The sequence below is a fragment of the Natrix helvetica genome (assembly GCF_964273705.1).
Source record: "Natrix helvetica genome assembly, chromosome: 1".
NCBI classification, from domain to species: domain Eukaryota; kingdom Metazoa; phylum Chordata; class Lepidosauria; order Squamata; family Natricidae; genus Natrix; species Natrix helvetica.
The window spans coordinates 255953781-255973273 of NC_138548.1; the positions used below are offsets into that span (position 1 = coordinate 255953781).

Sequence of the window (19493 nt, forward strand, 5' to 3'; positions counted from 1 at the left end):
TCATCTTCCCAAATTACTGTACAAACCGCATTCACATCCTAACAACTAGGCTGACAAGAGCAGTCATGGTAGTTAATTATTACACAGCAGGAGGTAGGCTAACCAATGCAGCCAAATACAGAACTTTCAACCTCTTCAATTCTAGTATGAATATGCATTAGTCCATGGAAAGTAATGGAAATAAACTTACAGGTTGATATTCAACATTTGCATTAATGTTCTGGATAATGACACACTGTCATTAATATACCTTCATATAAATTTATGCAGGTTCTTTTTCCATTTAAGTTGAATCCCTCCCCCCAGTCTGCTTGTATTCACCAATTTATACATTTCAGCATTCATCGTCAAAAGGTGTAATGAAAGATAGCAAAAGAGGGGGGGGGGGATGGTGTAACTTTCCCACCCAAATAACTGGGAATCCACTAGGAAAAACTGACAGCATCTTTGAAAGCAGGAATTTTCCACTGTTACAGAGAGCTATTATGCTATTGATACTTCATGGCACCTCTTTTGTTTCTTGGTTGTCAGCATCTGGGGAAAAAACCAGGGTTCACGCGCGCGCGCGCACACACACACACACACACACACACACACACACAAATTGATTAAGGCAAAGCCAAGATGCTCTAGAACTCACTGCTAACAATAATCCTATGGTTTATTGGTAGATGAATTTTTAATGCAGTTTGTTCACTTCTTAATATGGCATGTTCCATAATGAATGTGAAAAAAACATATTTCAAAAGTCCGGATTGAAAAAGTTGAAGAAAAGTTAGTTGACCTTTCAGTCTAGGCAACAGTTGGAGATAACCAAAGCCTGGAATAATCAAACATCGATGAGCCCATTAGGACGGAAGGTTTTCTCTCTGAGATGAGTTTTTATATGAAGATACTTCATCTTCAATTTTTGATGTTTGTATTATCACCACGGAGGCCATCTGAAAGCCTGCTGTGACCAAAACGCTAGGTAACAGAAACTGGGCTGAAATCTAGTGAACAATGAAGCTAGGGGCAGGGTAGATTCTGTTTTAGTTTGCTAACTGAGATTGAAGTTATCTAAACTTGTTTTAGACTGTGAGCATGCATGAAAAAGAGAGAGAGAGAGAGAGAGAGAGAGAGAGAGAGAGAGAGAGGGAAAGCAGAGAGAGAACAGAGAGAGAAAATAGAGACAGAAAGAGAAAACAGAGACAGAAAGACAGAAACAGAGAGACAGAAAGACAGACAGACAGACAGAGACCCTCAGCACAGGAGATTCAGAAAGAAACTGTTCGTTCTTTTTGTCCTTCTTTCCTTTTGAATTTTCTTCCATATCTCTGGTCCTTTTATCTATATTTAAAATTTTTCAGGAACTAGTTGTACTCCTGGTTCTATTCTTTAGCATGCACCTTCTTGATAGGCCAGGCCAGGAAGGAAATAGTTTGCCATTTATATCTTATCTGGTACATCAGCAGCAGAGAAGAGTTCTCTGAAGTAAATTAACTGGTCCTAGTGTACTTAGTTTGCTCTCTCCAAAAATTTGGGAGGGGGGGTGTTTAAAGAGACTTTGAAGAAGAACATTAAAAAAGTCCCTTGGGGAAACCAGCAAGAGCCCGAGCTACCATCTACCATGCATTATTACACCACGCACCATTACACCCAATATAACAACACTGCCAAAAACCTTGCTCTTGATGCCATCATTAACAGAGAGGGCCAGTGTTATGTTCTGCTTGTGGCACTATGTTGTAATTTAAGGTATCGTGCTTATGATATTAAACCCAGGAAGTTTCAGTAATGCAAGCTCATCAGGTGATTTTGAGTCAATATTGTCTCTCAGCCCAGTGTTCCCTGCCAGGATTAGCTGTGGAAAAATTGAAGGAGAAAGCATATTGTCAGAAGTACTGGATGTTATTTGAAGCATCTTAGCTATTTTCTGCACAATATGGGAAGATTTCCAGTATATATCCCATTTCTGAAAATAGCATTTGATGCTATCTGTATGTTAAAGTGGTACAGGTAAGATCCCACCATAAATTGATTTAATTTAATTGTATAGTATTACAGTCCAAAAATGGGCTAGAGCCAAATCCAAGTAAACCAGTAAACCAATAACAGTAAATTACCTACTTGGGTTAAGCATAAGGATCCCATTTTTGAACGATGGGAGGAAGGAGTTAAACCATAATAGACTTGCCTCTCAAACTACTTGTCTCAAACTCAACATGCACGCACATATCCTATTATGACCACGGGGTGAGCCTTTCTACTTTGGAATCCTCTTCCACAAAAGGCTCAGCTGAAGGTGCCTCCAGCATTAATGTTCTTGCCAAATGACTCTAAAGAGTCAAAGCTTCCCTCTAATAAATAAGAATCCAGTAAATATGAAAAGAACTGCCTTTTTATCTCCCTTCAGGACTAAATTAGCATCCGGGACAAAGTCCTCAATGAGTGATATTATGAGCATTATAATGCAATCAACTGAGGGACAGACCGGTGAACTGTAATAAATACTAGTTACCCATAGAAAGACAACTATTTAATGGATGTGTTGAGATACTGGAACCTCTGAACTTCAAGACTGCTCTGCTTTCTAAACAAGGTTTGTCCCGGACTCAGGAGGAGGCTCAAAGTCATGATGGAACACATGGTGATCATTTCTATTGCTCATGTAGGTCACTATATTTCTGGAAATTGAAACCACAGAGAATCTTCACCAAGCAAATCATATCTCTGTCACATTGGTTTCAGTGCTAAATTTTGACTTTAGGAACCTCAGGATTGTACAATTTGAAAAACTTTCTTTCAAATTTATCCAACTTCCTGAACGCTTATTATGGCCCCAGAACAAAGGACCATAATAAAACCATTGCAATCTACTTTTCTGATCTGATTTGCAGACTCTGTCAAAGTGATCTGCTGTCTACATGCTTTGCAACTTTCCCAAACCACAATCAGCTTTGGCACTTATAAGAAAAACAGATTGTAAGAGTTTCTCCTTTCAAAGTCATTCTCTTTATTGGCAATTAGGGAAATGCGGAGCTTTATGTAGAAGGAATTCAGTGTCACTGAATTGCTTCATAAAAGCAATATTTTCACATCAAAATAAGTTAAACATTCACCAACCTCAATTATCGTAAATAAAAGCTGGGGATTTCCTTTGGCTGAATATTAAAAATGCCTGTTTGTGTACTTGCATACGTAGGAGGGAGAGGCGTGAGCATGTGTAAAGAAAAGATGTGCAAACAAATATGTGAAAAGCCGAAGAAAGAGTGTGGGAGAAATATATACATTAAAAATGGACGTATATGTGCTCTAACCTGACCTTTTCAATGCTTGGCAGAAAAGTATACTCCCTACAATCCTTTATTCAGATGTTTTTGTTTGTTTGTTTTGAATATGTAACATTCAATGTCCTAATGCTGCACAGGCCTTGCAATATTCAGGAGCAAGAGCGTGAACATGGCTTTTCAGATCTTTGAGGTGGTTTGCAGGAACTGCCCAAACCAGAACTTTTGACAAGTCGCCCTATTTCAAGGGGCAGACATTACACCAGGATGAGCTAAAGTATTACCAGCACCCTTGGTATCCAGGATTCCCACAATTCCCAAATTCTACCTTGAGCAAATCACAACCAGAGGCAGAGCAAGATATGAGGCTGCACTATCAAACACTTAACTCAGCATGGTGGATTACTGAGCATTCACCCTCTGCAGGCACATTGTGGCTACTCTGCAACTGAAGAGCAATCTATAAAGACAGAGAATCTTGTTCAAGATGTAAACAAATTGTTAAGAGCAATAGAGAGCAGGAACAGGTTAGGGAGAATGGATCTTCCTCTTGCTTCTGACCCATCTCTCAAGCTACATTTGTGGAGTGTTTTGGACCTCTTCTCTGTCACTATTATTTTCTTCCAGAAACTGCTTCCAGACAGATGTATATAGCCACTATTATGTCCTTAAGATTTATTTTAGTTAAAAAGAAAGATAGCGATAACAGAAGAGGTTCACATATTAAGATAATATTTTCTGGACAACTTTTTCTAGGAATAAGGCAGAAAATGACAATATAAAAGCCTCCTCTGTTAGTACTTATAAATAAAAGTTTCCAGTAGGAAAATGTGTAACAACTACTGCATTTCCCCAGATTATACAATATATGGATGTGTTAGCTTCCAAGTAAGAAGCATTTGTTCTTAACAATAATATCAGAGCTGAAAAAAAAAAGAATCTGAACATGTTATAATTCCTGTAGCAGTAGAATTCAAAGAGAGCTAATAGATCTACATGAATTATAATAATAATAACCTTCTATTAGCAATAGCACTTAGCATACCTCTTCATAGTGCTTTACAGCCCCCTCTAAGTGGTTTACAGAGTCAGCCTATTGCCCCCCAACAATCTGGGTCCTCATTTTACCCATCTCGGAAGGATGGAAGCAGAGGTGGGATCCTACCGGTTTAACAACCGGTTCGCTAGGTGCGCGCTTCGCATGCAGAGTTTAGAGAAGACTTACCTTCCGGATTACTGCTTGGGAAGGAAAACAGCTGAGGCACTGCCACACAGCTGAGAAGATAAAGGTAGGCAAAGTGCAGGGGTGGGCAGGTGGATCCACTTGCTAGTGGGAGCGAACTAGCTGATCTTGGGAGCTACCGGTAGAATTCCACTTCTGAATGGAAGGCTAAGTCAACCTTGAACCTGGTGAGATTCGATCTGCCAAACTTTTGGCACTAGTGATCAGCAGAAGTAGCCTGCAGTACTGCACTCTAACCACTGAGCCACCACAGCTCTTAATAAGTGGCAGCATTTAAAGGGCCCCTGAATTCATCTTCACCTTTTTATGCTATCCATGAAAACCAACCCAGAATTTGAAAAGTATAAATACCCAAAAGTTATGCTTTTAAAACTAAGCTTCTACCCCTTACTATTGCAGATATTTGTAATTTGTTAAACAACCAGATAGTTAACATCTATCAGCAGACAGTGTAGCGAGCAAATTAGAAACCATTGAGACTTTTTTTAAAACAAGTAACATGATTTTATACCATTCCTCATATTGTAATATCAGACTTCCACATTTAATTCAAGCTGGTTGCTATTGCTGAAAAATGAATCAATTGTTCACTGATATTTGACCTATTTGGTAGTAACAGATAAGAGCTGAGAAGAAAAAGGATCTTCCTGGGCCTTCCTGGAAATCAAAAAAAATCATCAGCTGAACACTTCGGCAGACTAAGTTATGTTATTATAAAATCTGTTTAAAAGTTCTGAACACTGCCTGGATGGAACATTTCCCTAACAGGCTCCTAATATTTTAAATTCTAATTTTCATGCAGCTAGCCTCATTAAAAAGGTGGAAAAATCCATTATTCACAAAGAAATTCAGAAAGATTGAGAACAATTTGGGAACAAATCCTTAAAGATTATGCTTCTCTATCAATATACATGAATATCACAATTTATTTTTTTTAAAATAACTAACTTTATCATTTTAGCTTGATTTTTTATTATTATTTTCTTTTTCTTTTTTTTATTCGTGCTTTTTTTCTTTTTTTTATATTCTTTTTTTTTTTACAGTTAATATGGTAACAAATTTGTCACCCCTGAGTTACAGGCGTTTCCCCCCCTCTTAAAGAACACAACACAATAGCCATGAAGATCTGCTGACACAGTTTGTGATTTTTCAAGGGAAACGTTGTAAAATGAGAGACAGATACCTGCCTGGGGGAGAAGAAACAAAACTTTGCCTCTGGTGCTCCCATATTTGCCTAGAGCTTCCTACTAATCACATTTTGATAGCTGTCGTGTACACAGATAGGCTGTCTAGATAAAAAGCATCTGATTAACAGGCACACATAAACACAAATGAATGAGGCGTGTTACACACAAAGGTTAACAGGCGAGTTTCTTCCTAATCCTTTGTAGCACTACAATTAGCCACAAACAGAAGTTATTGGTGAGCTGAAAGGTCTAATGTTAAATTTTTAGAGGAATGTATTGTGGATCATTATTGAACCTACACCAGGGGTGCCAAACTAGATTTCATTGAGGGCCACATCAAGGTTGTGTTTGACCTCCGGTGCTGGGTGGGCGTGGCCAGAGTGGACATAGCCAGCTTGACATCACTTGTGTCAGGGGCGCCTGCAGGGAGCTCCTGCAGCACTCTGCCAGTGAAAAAGGAACTCGGGGAGAGGGGGCTACGTGTGGCCCTCCCAAACTCCGTTTTCAGCTGCAACAACTGCCCCAGTGCTCTGCTATTGAGGGCCTCCTGAGTTCCGTTTTCTCTGGCAGAGGCTCTGCAGGCTGGTCCTTCTCTGCTTCCAGGGCAGCCCTGTGAGCCAGTTCTAAGCACCTCGCAGGCCGGATCCAGCTCAAGGGTCTTGAGTTTGACACCCCTGGCCTACAAGATCTTCATAGAGTCCTAAAGTTGGAAAGGGTTCAATTCTTCCTACTTAAAAGAGTTTAAAGGTTTCTCCTGTTCGGTCATGAGTGATTGAAAGGAGCGGTGCTCTTCTCCGATTCTCAGACGGGGGAGCCTGCATTGTTTGGCAGACACTTCCATCATCATGTGGCCAGCAGAAAAATACAGTACACAGTAACTCTGTACTTAATGACTTTTAAAAAATCACAGCACTAGCAATAGCACTTATATACCGCTTCATAGTACTTTACAGTCCTCTCTAAGCGGTCTACAGAATCAGCATATTGATCCCAACAATCTGGGTCCTCATTTTACTGACCTCAGAAGCAGTGGTGTATTAACCATTAAGCACATGCTTAGGGCACCAGGCCCAAGGGGGCACCACGAAGTTGAGAAAGAAAAAAAACCAATGAAGATTTGTACAGTATGTACAAAGGAGGGGGGCATCCTCAGTGCTTAGGGTACCAGTGAGCCTTAATCCACCACTGCTCAGAAGGAGTTAACCTTGAGCCAGTCAGGATTGAATTCCTGGCTATGGGCAGATTTAGCCTGCAATACTGCATTATAACCACGGCGTCACCATGACGCACGAATCGTGTCACCAAAACTGTCATTACAAAACAGTACTGTCGCAAAAGATGAGATACCATACAAGCGAAAAAGCAGCAAAATCTTCCTTATGCTAGTTAATGTTCCCAGAGCCACACTTGGGGATTGTGCAGAATTTTCCTACAAACAGAGGTAGCTATAAACAATGATGTCACTGCAATGCTCCAACACCTGCTAATCATACATTTAGAAATCTATATAGTCTCTGTCCTTAGCCAGTCAAAACAATCAGCTTGAACTGCTAAACTGCTTTTTTTTCCCTCCTGCCAGAAGCGGGAAGGAAATGGTTTTCTCAGTTGTTTATGTGGAAAAAAGGAAAAGACACCCTCAAGTCAAGCTCAACTCATGACAATTATGTGGGGACATCCGCCCAGTTTTCCCGGTGACAGTGTGGAAATTATTTGCCTTTGCCTTCTTCCAGGATGTTTCCTCAACTTGCCAATTTAGTCCTTAGTGCCAGAGTTTCCTGGGAGACTCCCATCCAAGGACTAGCCACACTCAATCCTGTTTAGATTTCTTTGAGATGAGCAAAGTTAATCAGAGACAGCACACTCACTCCTTTGACATTCGTTCAGGGACAACCGTTTGCTTCTCTCCAACAAATTATGCTATTGAGTTGAAGCACGCATGGTGAAATCAGCAGATGTTTGTGTGTAAGGACAATTCCGCTGCAAAACAAAACTGATGAGCTTAGGAACCAATTATGTTCCTTAATGCTAAGTAAATAACTCACTGATTCCCATCAACCATCACCATTTCACACAACTCCAATTGACATACTGTAGAGTTGTCACATTAAATACCACTCAGTAAATGTGGCGTTTCTCATGTTCACCCCTATCTCCCAAAATCAATGGTAATAATCAGAAATCAGCACTTTGGAGCTTCCCTGATTATTCTGAACCAATGGTATCAAAACTAGGTGTAGAATATCATTTCTTCTACAAGAGGTAGGTGGTGATGGGATAAAACTCAGAATTCTGTATCCAGAACTTAGTATCTTAGTCATGGCTAAGGGTACAACACAGACTTGATTCATGTGTTATTCTAAGCCATAGTGTGTTTTTTCTGCTTTTGGCTTTAATGCATTATATGAACTTAGTCACTTTGGCTTGTAAAACAAGGTATCTAGATTAAGTGAACCAATCCAACTGGTTTTTTCAACAAAACATGGTTGAATAAAACATGGCCCAGTGTAATGTTGGATGTGTAACTTGTTTGGAAAACCAGCTGTTTCTGAATAAGTATTATTATCATCCCTTGTGGCAAAGCTGGAAAGTTTCCCAGTTTTTAATTTTTTTTTTAAGAGCATCAACCCAGTTCCACTAGCTGTTTGTATACTATTTCGATTGTTCCTCCTTTTGTGTTGTTGACTAGTTAGCTGCTATGGAATAAACATGGCAATTCTATTTTTCCCTTCAAGACTTCCTGTAATGTTTCATAACTATTTCCTGTTTTTGTTTGCAAAAACAAAATTCTCCTATTCATCTATTGCCGACAGCGTTACAAAAACTGCTCTCAGCACAAATAAAACTGGTTTCAGACATATTCTACGCAACACATTTTAGGTTGTTACTGTTTCTATGTGTTACATTTTATTTTCCTAAAATCTAATAAAATAACCCTTCCTTCAAAAGTTTCACTTGGCTATGTCTAAAAAAAGGAAATGTAATAATATATCTAAACACAGTTGGATTAATGTAAAATATGAAGCCATGAAGAGAAATACAAATCATTGCTTACAATATGACTAATTATAGAGGTTAAAGAAACTTGAACATCTTGAAGAAAGTCTCACATTCTTTACCACATAGTGTTTTTTATTTATTTATATCCTGCCTTTATTATTTTTATAAATAACTGAAGGCAGCAAACATATCTAATACGCCTTCCTCCTCCTGTTTTCTCCCAACACAGTGAGATAAGTGACTGGCCCAAAGTCACCCAGCTGACTTAAAATTCTTTAACTTTGAATTAAATTAAAATTAAATTAATTAAAACATTTAATTGATGTTCAAATTGTTTTGAATTGTATCTATATGTTTGTTTTTTTGTGAACTCTCCAGAGTCATGTATGTGAGATGGGTAGTTATATAAATGAAAGTAAATACAATGAATATGAGCATTTAAAACAAGTTATTATATTAAGTGACCAGCTCGTACATAATAAGCCAGTGTGATAATACATGGGAAAAACCCTGGGGACAGGAGGGAGAGCTGCAGACAGGACAACCAGCATGTAAAAGATTTGTCAGCCCATAGAAAGGGGGTGGCGTGGGAAATATTTTAAAAGGGGCCCTTCCTATTTTGAGGAAAATAAAAAGAAAGGAGGGGAAAAATACTTTCATTCTTATAAAGCTCTATCAATGTAACTTTACAATAAAGAAAGAATTTGTACTTCTGAATGTGTTTCTTGTATGGATAATGTTGTTGGGTTAACAGCCAGAAATCTTACATTATCAAGGCCAAAGATAGTCAAGGCTCGTAGTTTCTATACGAGCCTAATCACCCTTGTCTTCATTCAAGCCATAAAACAATCCAGGTGAAAATAGCTTCAAGCAAGCTTTGAACCCAAAATTATGATTACCATGACACAAGACCAGGAACCTTAGCCAGTTTAAAACTAGGATTTAAAATTAGCTAACAAAATTTAACATTTGGCAAAATGATTCATAATACCAAGTTTGGATGTCACAGAAAGTTAATCTGATTTCTTTATTCATTCATGTGAAAGGAGAGAGCAAACACGTCATATGAGTCAGTAAACAGTTCAGTTTCTCCACATTTATTAAACTAGAGTTTGTAGTTTATTATTATGGGTGGATGCAATCAATGTTGATAATCAAATTAGAAAAGCTTAAACTCTGTAGAATATTGCATTTGGCCTTCTGAAGTCACTATATCAATCCAGGGAGAAAGCAACAATAAAGGGTAAAATTAGAATGCCAAAGTGTAAGCTACTCATCCTGAGATCTTACGAGAGAGTGCAAAGAACTTGGGCTTCTCCAGCCTTCTGTAACATACAGTACAAATGTAATATTTATTAACTTTTAGAACTGTGCAAAGATCTGAACTAAAAAGTGAAAATGTAATTGCGAGCATTTACAGTCATGTACTGTAGATAATACCTATCAGGTACACCATAAGGCAGTTGTGTCTTCTCTTGGGCTCACATAACCCTAATCCTAACCCTCTAGATCCGGGCTGTCAATCTCCCAGCTCATGGGCCGGATATGTCATGCGCTGGCCACGCCCACACCTGGTTTAGGGAAGGGGGGGAAAGTCCTGATACATCACATGATGCCGCCATGAGAACATGAGTTTGACACCCCTGCTCTAGATGATACCAAGGAAAGATGCATTTACTTTAATATGTTCTCATGCATTCTCTGAATCACCTTTTGCCTTTCAAATCTAAATCTCTGCATCTTCCTGGGATTTATACAGAGGATTTCCATCAGTCTTCTGATTCATCCATTTGCAAATAAACTAAGACAATTAGGTGTCAAAATGCACCCCCAAAAATCAGATTAAATTTATCCACAAATTTATCTACAGGTATATATCAGTGGTGGGATTCAATTTTTTTTACTATTGGTTCTGTGGGTGTGGCTTCATGGGTGTGGCATGGCTTGGTGGGTGTGACAGGGGAAGGATACTGTAAAATCTCCATTCCCTCCCCACTCCAGGGGAAGGTTACTCCTGATCAGCTGGGACTCAAGAGGCAGAGAATAGATGGAGGTGAGGCCAGTCAGAGGTGGTGTTTACCGGTTCTCTGAACTACTCAAAAGTTCCACTACCAGTTCTCCAGAACTGGTCAGAAGCTGCTGAATACCATCTCTGGTATATATAGTAATACTTTAAAAATGTACTTATGTTTCCTATATAGGTGATGATCCTTGACTTACAACCGGTTACTTATCAACTGTTAAAAATTACAATGGATACAAGACAAGCTACTTATGATCAGATACATAGTTCTGGGAATGCCCCCCTTTGGTCATACAATTGCTTTTGGGGCACTAAGCAACAACCCCACACTTACTATCATTTGCAGTGTCTTGCACTCATGTGACCACAATTTATGACATTTTTGCCAGAAACTAGTGTTTAATTCTGATTTTTGGCAAAAAAACACTCCATAACAAACAACTGGTTTGCTTAACAGATGCTTAACAGTCTCCACTAAAAGGTCATAAAATCAACCATGGTCACAAATAGCATCTTAATGACTGTCACCACTTGCAATCAAAATTGCGAGCTCAATTATGGTCGTAAGTCATATATATATATATATATGTGTGTGTGTGTGTGTGTGTGTGTGTGTGTGTGTGTGTGTTTGTGTTACAACCCCTGGTATGACCCAATATGGGAGGGAGCTCACTCCTCCCTCTTTCTGTCCTTTCGGCTCATCACAGAAAACCATCCAGGCAGAAACCCATATTTTTATTTTTAATGTTGCCTTTTTATATTTGTGTTGTATTTGTGCTGATAAAATAAAGGGAGACTATATATATATATGCTGGTTTTGTTGTATTCGGGTCTTTTCCCGTGTAAGGTTGAGATTGTCTTTGCAACGTTTCGGCAGGATCTCACCTGCCATCTTCAAGCAATGTGGGCTTAAAATGGGAATGGAGCTGCCGTCTTTCTGTAAGTCTTGGTGGGAGGGGATGGGGTGCTGGCTTTTTTTTTTCAGTAAGTGGAATGATTGGTTGTGTGGTTGTATCATGATTGGTAGATTGGTGCTGATTGGTGCAGGCTGTGTGTGCATTGTTGTTTTGTATTTTAACGGCTTGGGTGGTGGGTGGTGTTCGTTTTTTGGCTAGGGCTGGTTTCCAGATGTTTGGTAGGCGGGAGGTATCATCACGTTTGTTCATGCTGTGGGGGTGTTTCTCTATTTCGATGGCTTCCATGATTATTCTCTTGTGGAGGTGTTCTGTTTTGGAGATTAACCTGGCTCCTTCAAAGTTGATTTCATGTCCTGTAGCTTTAAGGTGCTGGAAAAGGGAGGAAGTTTTTTCTTTTTTTCTTACTGCGTTCTTGTGTTCTGTGATGCGTGCATTTATCCTTCTGTTTGTTTGTCCTATGTATATTGCTGGGCAGATTTTGCATGGTATTTTGTAGACTCCTGCCGAAACGTTGCAAAGACAATCTCAACCTTACACGGGAAAAGACCCGAATACAACAAAACCAGCATACCTACACCCGTGAAAATCTACGAAAACAAATATATATATATATATATGTGTGTGTGTGTGTGTGTGTGTGTGTGTGTGTTTGTGTGTGTGTGTGTTTGTGTGTGTGTGTGTTTGTGTGTGTGTGTGTGTGTGTATGTAATTGTGTTACAACCTTTCTCCCTTTATTTATTTATCAGCACAAAAACAACATATATATATTTTGGGGTTTCTTAAGATGTTGGCTAGTTTTTGGTCAGTGGTGAAGGCTGATATTGTGCTTGTGGAGAATTTTGCTGATTTTATCTGTGGTGCCTTTGATGTAAGGGAGGAGGGCGATGCCATTGTCCTGTTCTGTGTCTTGGTTTTTTGGGGGAGTCTCCTTTTGGATTAGGTTGGTGATTGTTTTTCTTTGGAATCCATTGGAGATTAATACATTTGTGAGTTTGTGTAATTCAGTTTTCAGGTGGTCTTTGTCGGCTAGGCGTTTGGTTCTGGAGATGAGGGTCTTGGCTACAGAGTTGATCTGTGCAGGGTGGTGATGGGATTGTGCATTTAAGTAGCGGTTGGTGTGTGTTTTTTTCTGGTAGATGGTGTGTCCTAGGGAGCCATTGGGTTTTTTGTAGATTGCACCAATCTACCAATCATGATACAACCACACAACCAATCATTCCACTTACTGAAACAAAGCCAGCACCCCATCCCCTCCCACCAAGACTTACAGAAAGACGGCAACTCCGTTCCCATTTTAAGCCCACGCTTGAAGATGGCAGGTGAGATCCTGCCGAAACGTTGCAAAGACAATCTCAACCTTACACGGGAAAAGACCCGAATACAACAAAACCAGCATACCTACACCCATGAAAATCTACGAATATATATATATATATATATATATATATATATATATATATATATATATATATATATATATATATATATATATATATATATATATATATATATATATATATATATATACACACACATACACACACACACACACACACACACACACACACACACACACATATATATATACCTTTATATACTTTCATACAACCCATCTGCAGATAAACAAACCTTTGAATTTTTAATCAAAATACCCCCCAAAATGTGAGTCATTTTGACTTATCTGTAGATTGCACAATTTTCATGCTATTTAGTTAAAAATCTATGCATCTGCTTATCCACAAATTGCTTTATTTGCAAATATATACAGTATATTATTTAAATAATAATAAAAAATGAGAAGAAATACACTTTACAGTAAACTACTGTAAGAATATCATGGATGCTATGCAATTTGTCCTTGACTTACGACCACTGTGGACCTTTGTCAAGGACAAATTGACTTATGACAAATTGTCGTAAGTCAATTTGTCCTTGACTTACGACCCGAGAATTTCAGTTGCAAGTCATTACATTCAAGGCACCACCTGACTGGAGTCAATTTTTATGATAGTTGTAAAGCAGGTTACCACAGTTATTAGATGAATCACATAGATGTTAAGCAAATCATATGGCCATTGAACAAATCCAGCATTTCCAATGAGTGGTTTTGGGCCAAATTCTGCTAAAACGCGGCAAGAACATCACAAATCAGTGACATAACTATGGGACACTGCAACCACTCATAAATGTGAGCCAGTTGCCAAGTCACCAAAATGCTATCACACAACTATTGTTGTCCATGTGCAGCAATGGTAACTAGATGGTAAGTAGCTTTTTTGAATTTTTTAACTTTGAACACTTGTTAAGTAACTAGTCATAAGTGGAGGACTGCCTTTAACTAACATTCCTAAGTGACATACTCTAGGATGAGAATTTTTTTAAAGAACACCAATTTAAACTGATGGCCGTAAAGAAATCGGTGGAAGATGTTGCTTGAAATCATGTTACAGAGAAGAATGTTTTAAATACAAAAAAATTAAAGTCACTGTGAAAAGTATTGATAGCTTGGCTCTAGGTTTCCCAGGCTTTTTGCATTCCATTAGTAGGAGAGAGTCTGCGAATTCCTTTCTCCTCCATGTAATTCTCAAGCCAACCAGACAAATAGCCTTGATTACCGGACAGAGCATTTACTCCATAAATCACTCTTAAAGATGATGATATAAACAGAAATAATAGTGCTTTATAATAACATCAGCCATTTACATAATGAACTTCGCATGCATCCCCTCAGGAATGGTTAAGATAATCCTGCAGGGTAGTCCATTATCATCATCTCCATAATTCAGGACAGTCTCCCAATTGCATTCCAGTGGGAGGGCCCTGTTAATCTCTTGCAGCACAGAAATAAAAGAACAACAATAATTTTGTAGTAAAAAATAGCCTTTGTATTTCTGCATCAAGGCAGGCCAGAAAAAACCATGTGCTTAAATATATATATATATATTAGTGTTTCAAGTGTCATAAAACTCTTTCTGCTTTTGTCCCAATCCACTTCTGGAAGTTACAAAACAATTTATCCAGCAAGCAATGTGTTCCAATTATCCTTTGCCCTTTGTCCAATTCAGGCAAACGTACAGACAGGTGTAGTCTAGTGTTTTAACTTTTTTTAAAAAAAAAACCCCAACAACTGGTAAATTCGCACCATAGTATGGCTCACTGGAGCATTTCACTATTTCAGTCTCTGCGCTTATGACCTGCCTGCTGTATGTGAGACACAGACAAGAGAGTTCGCTCTGTCGCATCCTTTTTTTTTAATTACTATTTTTTGCCAGCAGCAAAGCAGCTGCCAGACCATTCCAGAAAACTCCCTGACAGTGTAATTAGTGACAGATTAGTAGCTGTACTCGATGGGGACTCATTTACATAGTGAAAGGAAGAAGCAGAGAATGAGAGAAGACAGGTCATTGCCTGCAGGATCAAACCATGTAACCCAGTGTTCCTCAACCTTGCTGACTTTAAGATGTTTGAACTTCAACTCTCAGGATTCCCCAGCCAGCCATGCTGACAAAAGCAATGAGGTGACTTTTCAGACTTTTCTCTCTCCCTCTCTCTCTCTCTCTCTCTCTCCCTCTCTCTCTCTTTATTTCTCTCTCTCTATCCCTTTATCTACCTACCTAACTATTCTCTCTCTCTCCGTACCTACCTACTGTATTTCTTTCTCTTTCTCTCCCTCTCTATCCTATCTACCTACCTACTTTTTTTTAAAAAAAAATTGCCTCTTCAAAATTTTGGTGAGTCTTATACTCCGGTGCGTCTTATACTCTGAAAAATACGGTAATCATTGAATATTAAGTATTCTTCAGATACATCATCTGCTTCATTGCCACAAGCACACTGCCAGTTAGTTAATCTTTTGCCTTTTAATTGATTATATACAAAATGAAATGGAGTAACACTGTATGTAACTATACCACAGATAATTAAAAGACAGGCTATTCCTGGTTCTAGCAAAGGTCAAGCAAGTTAAGATGCAGGGAGGTTTTCCCCCCCTTTAATTTAAAGCAGCCAAAGGACAGTCACATCCGGGCTATAACTGGGCTGCAACGGCAACAGGAAACAACCATGCAACAGCGTGAGCACTTATACATGGTAATGGAGAAACATACTCTGTTTCAAGAGCTGCACTCATTATCAGTTTGTTTCTGGGTCTATTTCAAGATGTTGGTGGATGGAGATAGAGTGGGGGAGAAAGAGAGGTCTCCCACCTGTATTATTATCTTCTTCTTCTATCTTCTGCTTTTTATTTATTATATATTAATACGGGGGGGGGGAGACACCCTGGTGTGTGGGTGTGTGTTCCAGCATAACTCTGGAACACCTGGTCCGTTAAGGAGAATGAGTGTGATGTCATGGGAGGGAGTAGGGAGAGCCTGGGCCATTAAGGAGAGTGAGTGTGGTGTCCTAGAGTGGCAATTGTTTGTGATGTCAGTTCCTTCACAGCTTCCTCTGGAAAGCCAAGCCATAATGTTCGCCTACCAGTGGACCAATGGGGAAGCACCTGATTTTGGGCAATGTGCCGGGATCGTAGACAGGCAGGAAAGAGGAGTCATGGGAGGGAAAAGGGAGAGGGCAGGGATGATGGGCATGGGAGTAAGGAGAAGAAAGATCCCTCTCAATGGCTCTGTCAGGCAAACGCTTCGGGACAAAGTGTCAGGATCGTAGACAGGGAGGGAAAGAGGAGTCATGGGAGGGAAAAAGGAGAGGGCAGGGATAATGGGCATGAGAGTAAGGGGAAAGAAAGGCCCCTCTCAATGGTTCCCTATCAGACTAACGTTTCGACGTCTATAAATACCCGGGCAATGGTGGATTATCAGCTAGTTTTTTATAAACAACTCAAGGTAGTGCCCTTCATGACAAGGGACTGGGTTATTTGACCTGTCCCTAATTTCATCTGTCCATTGCACAGATCCAACAGAGAGTGCATGTTATGTCATCTAGGGAGTTCTGTCATCTAGGGAGCTACATTTGGTAAGCCCTGGATGGTGGGCCTTTTCTGCAGTGGCACCTGTGTTATGGAATCTTCTCCCTTAAGGTGAGGTTGGCCCATCTCTTCTGATCTTCTGAAGGTCTCTCAAGACCTGGTTGCAGTCTGGTGACCCTGGGTAATGGGTGAACTAGTGAGGTAGCTTCATTAACCCTCCTCACGTACTGTGTCTTTGTTTTTGCTCTGTTGTTATAGTTTTTAATGATTTTTACAATTAATAATGAAGACTAAAGAAATACACTAATGTTTTAGTGATGGATGACAGGGTTTTTTGTGTGTGTGTTGTTGTTGTTGTTTGCTAGACATCATCTCTTGGTACATCTCGGTAGCATGAATGTTATACTTGCAAAATTACTACATTTTTAAAAATTATTCCTACTAACCAAATGGTCCACATAAATACCCCTGTACACATACACACATTTCTGTCCTCATTTGATTCCATTAATCAGTTGCTATATTTGCATTTCATTATAACATAAAAGACAGCTGTGACAGATCTCTCCCCCCCCCCTTCCACCCTTCAGGTCAGAAAATTAGCAACAAAAAAGAAAAGAAAAAAGAAAGAAAAATTCTGACCATGAAAATTCTGAATCAGTTTGAAGGCAGATGTCCCATCTCAGTCAGCTGGTGCTTTCTTACCTCAGACTTCTTGTCAAGGCACTGAGTTGCTAATACATTAATTAGATAGATATCGAATTTTTCCACTCTTATTTTTGTCATTGTGGTGTTATGTTATAAGGCTAGTTACCTGCGGGATCGCATCCTACCCCATACATCCCTGCGACCAATTCGCTCTCACAGGGAGGGACTCCTCCGGGTGCCATCCACCAAGCAATGCCAGCGGGCGGTGCCCAGGAGTAGGGCCTTCTCTGTGATGGGCCCAACCCTCTGGAATGATATTAGAACCACCACTGATCTCCGCTCCTTCCGCAAGAAACTCAAGACCCACCTGTTCCAATTAGCTGGCCTGCCCATTTATAGTCCTATTCCTTATCCTCCTGGCAGTTATTTTTAATTTTGGGGTAGATTTTCGGGTAGATTTTAATGTTTCTAATTTTATTATTACTGTACAGTCTGTATATCGCCTCCTCTATGTATATGTATGTATATGGTTTTTAACTCTGACTGTACACCGCCCCGAGTCCCTTTGGGGAGAGGGAGCGGTTTATAAATCTAAATAAAGTAAAGTAAAGGAGGCTTAGGGGGAGATTGCCCTTCATTGGTTCCCATATACCAACCTGTGAGTTACTATAGCTGTGCAGAGACAGAATGGCTTACTCCTGTAGGTTCCCACGGCTGTAGGTAGACTTAAGCTTCAAGTCCGAGTACAACACCTCAATCAGAGGGTGGAACAATAATAGCATTTAGAAATGTGGAATTTATGCCTTGGAGCAAGCCTCTCTGAGGCTTTAAGGTACTGTGGCAAAACATGCTACATTGCAAAGATTTTGGATGACAGCATCTATAATCTGTTAACAGTGTTCTATAGAGACAGTAATCCAAATACCTGGAGAGTATTAGGATGTCTGCCCTGGTTCTAAATAATTAATTGGGAACAATAACCAAGATTCCATTTTTATATCTTCAATGCTTTGGTTACATAGCAGAAAATATTATTCCCATTGGATAACTTTTTCCATGGAGATACAAGTTTACTACGACAAAGGGAATAGGCTGATATTGGAAGTCCCCCTTGGTTATAAATGTCGTTGCCATACTCCACTGATTGACAAAGAGTTAAGCAAATTTCATTCACATTTTTTTAATAATTTGGAGTCTATTTTGCCTGAAACAATATATTAGCAATAGGTTTAGTGAGCTTTCAGGGTAACACAATAACTTTCTCTGCCAATCACTGACCTTTCCAGACATCTTTAGTTTTTGATTAAAAGAAACAGAACACAGGTCTTCATGCACGCGGTCCAACAACCACAGAAGGAACTCCAGAGCATCATGTTGTGCATTTCCACGGAACTGTGCACCATATTTAGAGACAACATTCTGCAATGAAAACAAGTGAAGAGACTTATTGTTTTTATCCGAAATGGTAAAGTTGCTCTAGAATTAAAATACATTCTTGATCTTTTCTTTCCTCCCCAAAATTGGCTAAACAAATGGTTATATGGACTATGCATGCTAGAGATGGTATTCTGCTGGTTCGCCCCAGTTTGAGCGAACCAATAATGGCAACGGCGGGAGGCTCCGCCCACCCACCCAGATATAACCAAAGACACCCTGCGCATGCGCAGAAGCCTCCTTGTTCCAAACCGGTAGCGAAGATTATAGCATTTCATGCCTGATGCATACGATTCATCAAGATCCACGTTCTGTACCAAGAGCAACCATAATGAAGATTATAAGACTTTCTTCATGAATAATTTACTGGGGGAAAAAATCTTGTATGGAGAACAAGCGGGAACGGAGATCTAGATCTTGTCTTGCCTACTTATATACTACTAAAATTCTCAAACTATGAAAACTCTCATTCCAACTTTTTGTTGGGGGAAACAGTAGATTGTAGGGCAACAATTATACAAGGTACCTCAAATGGGCTGGTGTATCAAAAATTGACGACCCATGACTTCCATAGAATTGAAATTTTGCAAATTTTATAAAATTTGGTGCACTACTGGGCCATGGCCTGTTCACAATCGGGCCGTGCAAGTGGCCGGCTGGTGCACCCACACGCACGTGCAGCTTGATTTGCTTGACTGTGGGCCAGGGCATACGTGCATGCAGCCCAACTTGCAGTTGAGCTGTATGTGCATGTGTTTGCACACTTGCTTACCAATCACATGAGTCAAGCTGCATACGCATGTGTGCTGGCTCATTGCTCCCGCAAGCCGATTGTCCTCTCTCCCCCACCCAGC

At 39.6% G+C, this 19493-nt stretch overlaps 1 protein-coding gene across 1 annotated transcript in view; it reads right to left on the reverse strand.

Annotated features, from left to right (window-relative positions):
* Positions 1 to 19493, reverse strand: part of USP43 (ubiquitin specific peptidase 43) — a 128209-nt gene that overhangs the window by 89143 nt on the left and 19573 nt on the right. Inside the window, exon 2 of the mRNA XM_081969798.1 lies at positions 18484 to 18624. Within this exon, the coding sequence (XP_081825924.1) occupies positions 18484 to 18624 (141 nt within the window). The remainder of the gene's footprint in view (positions 1 to 18483; positions 18625 to 19493) is intronic.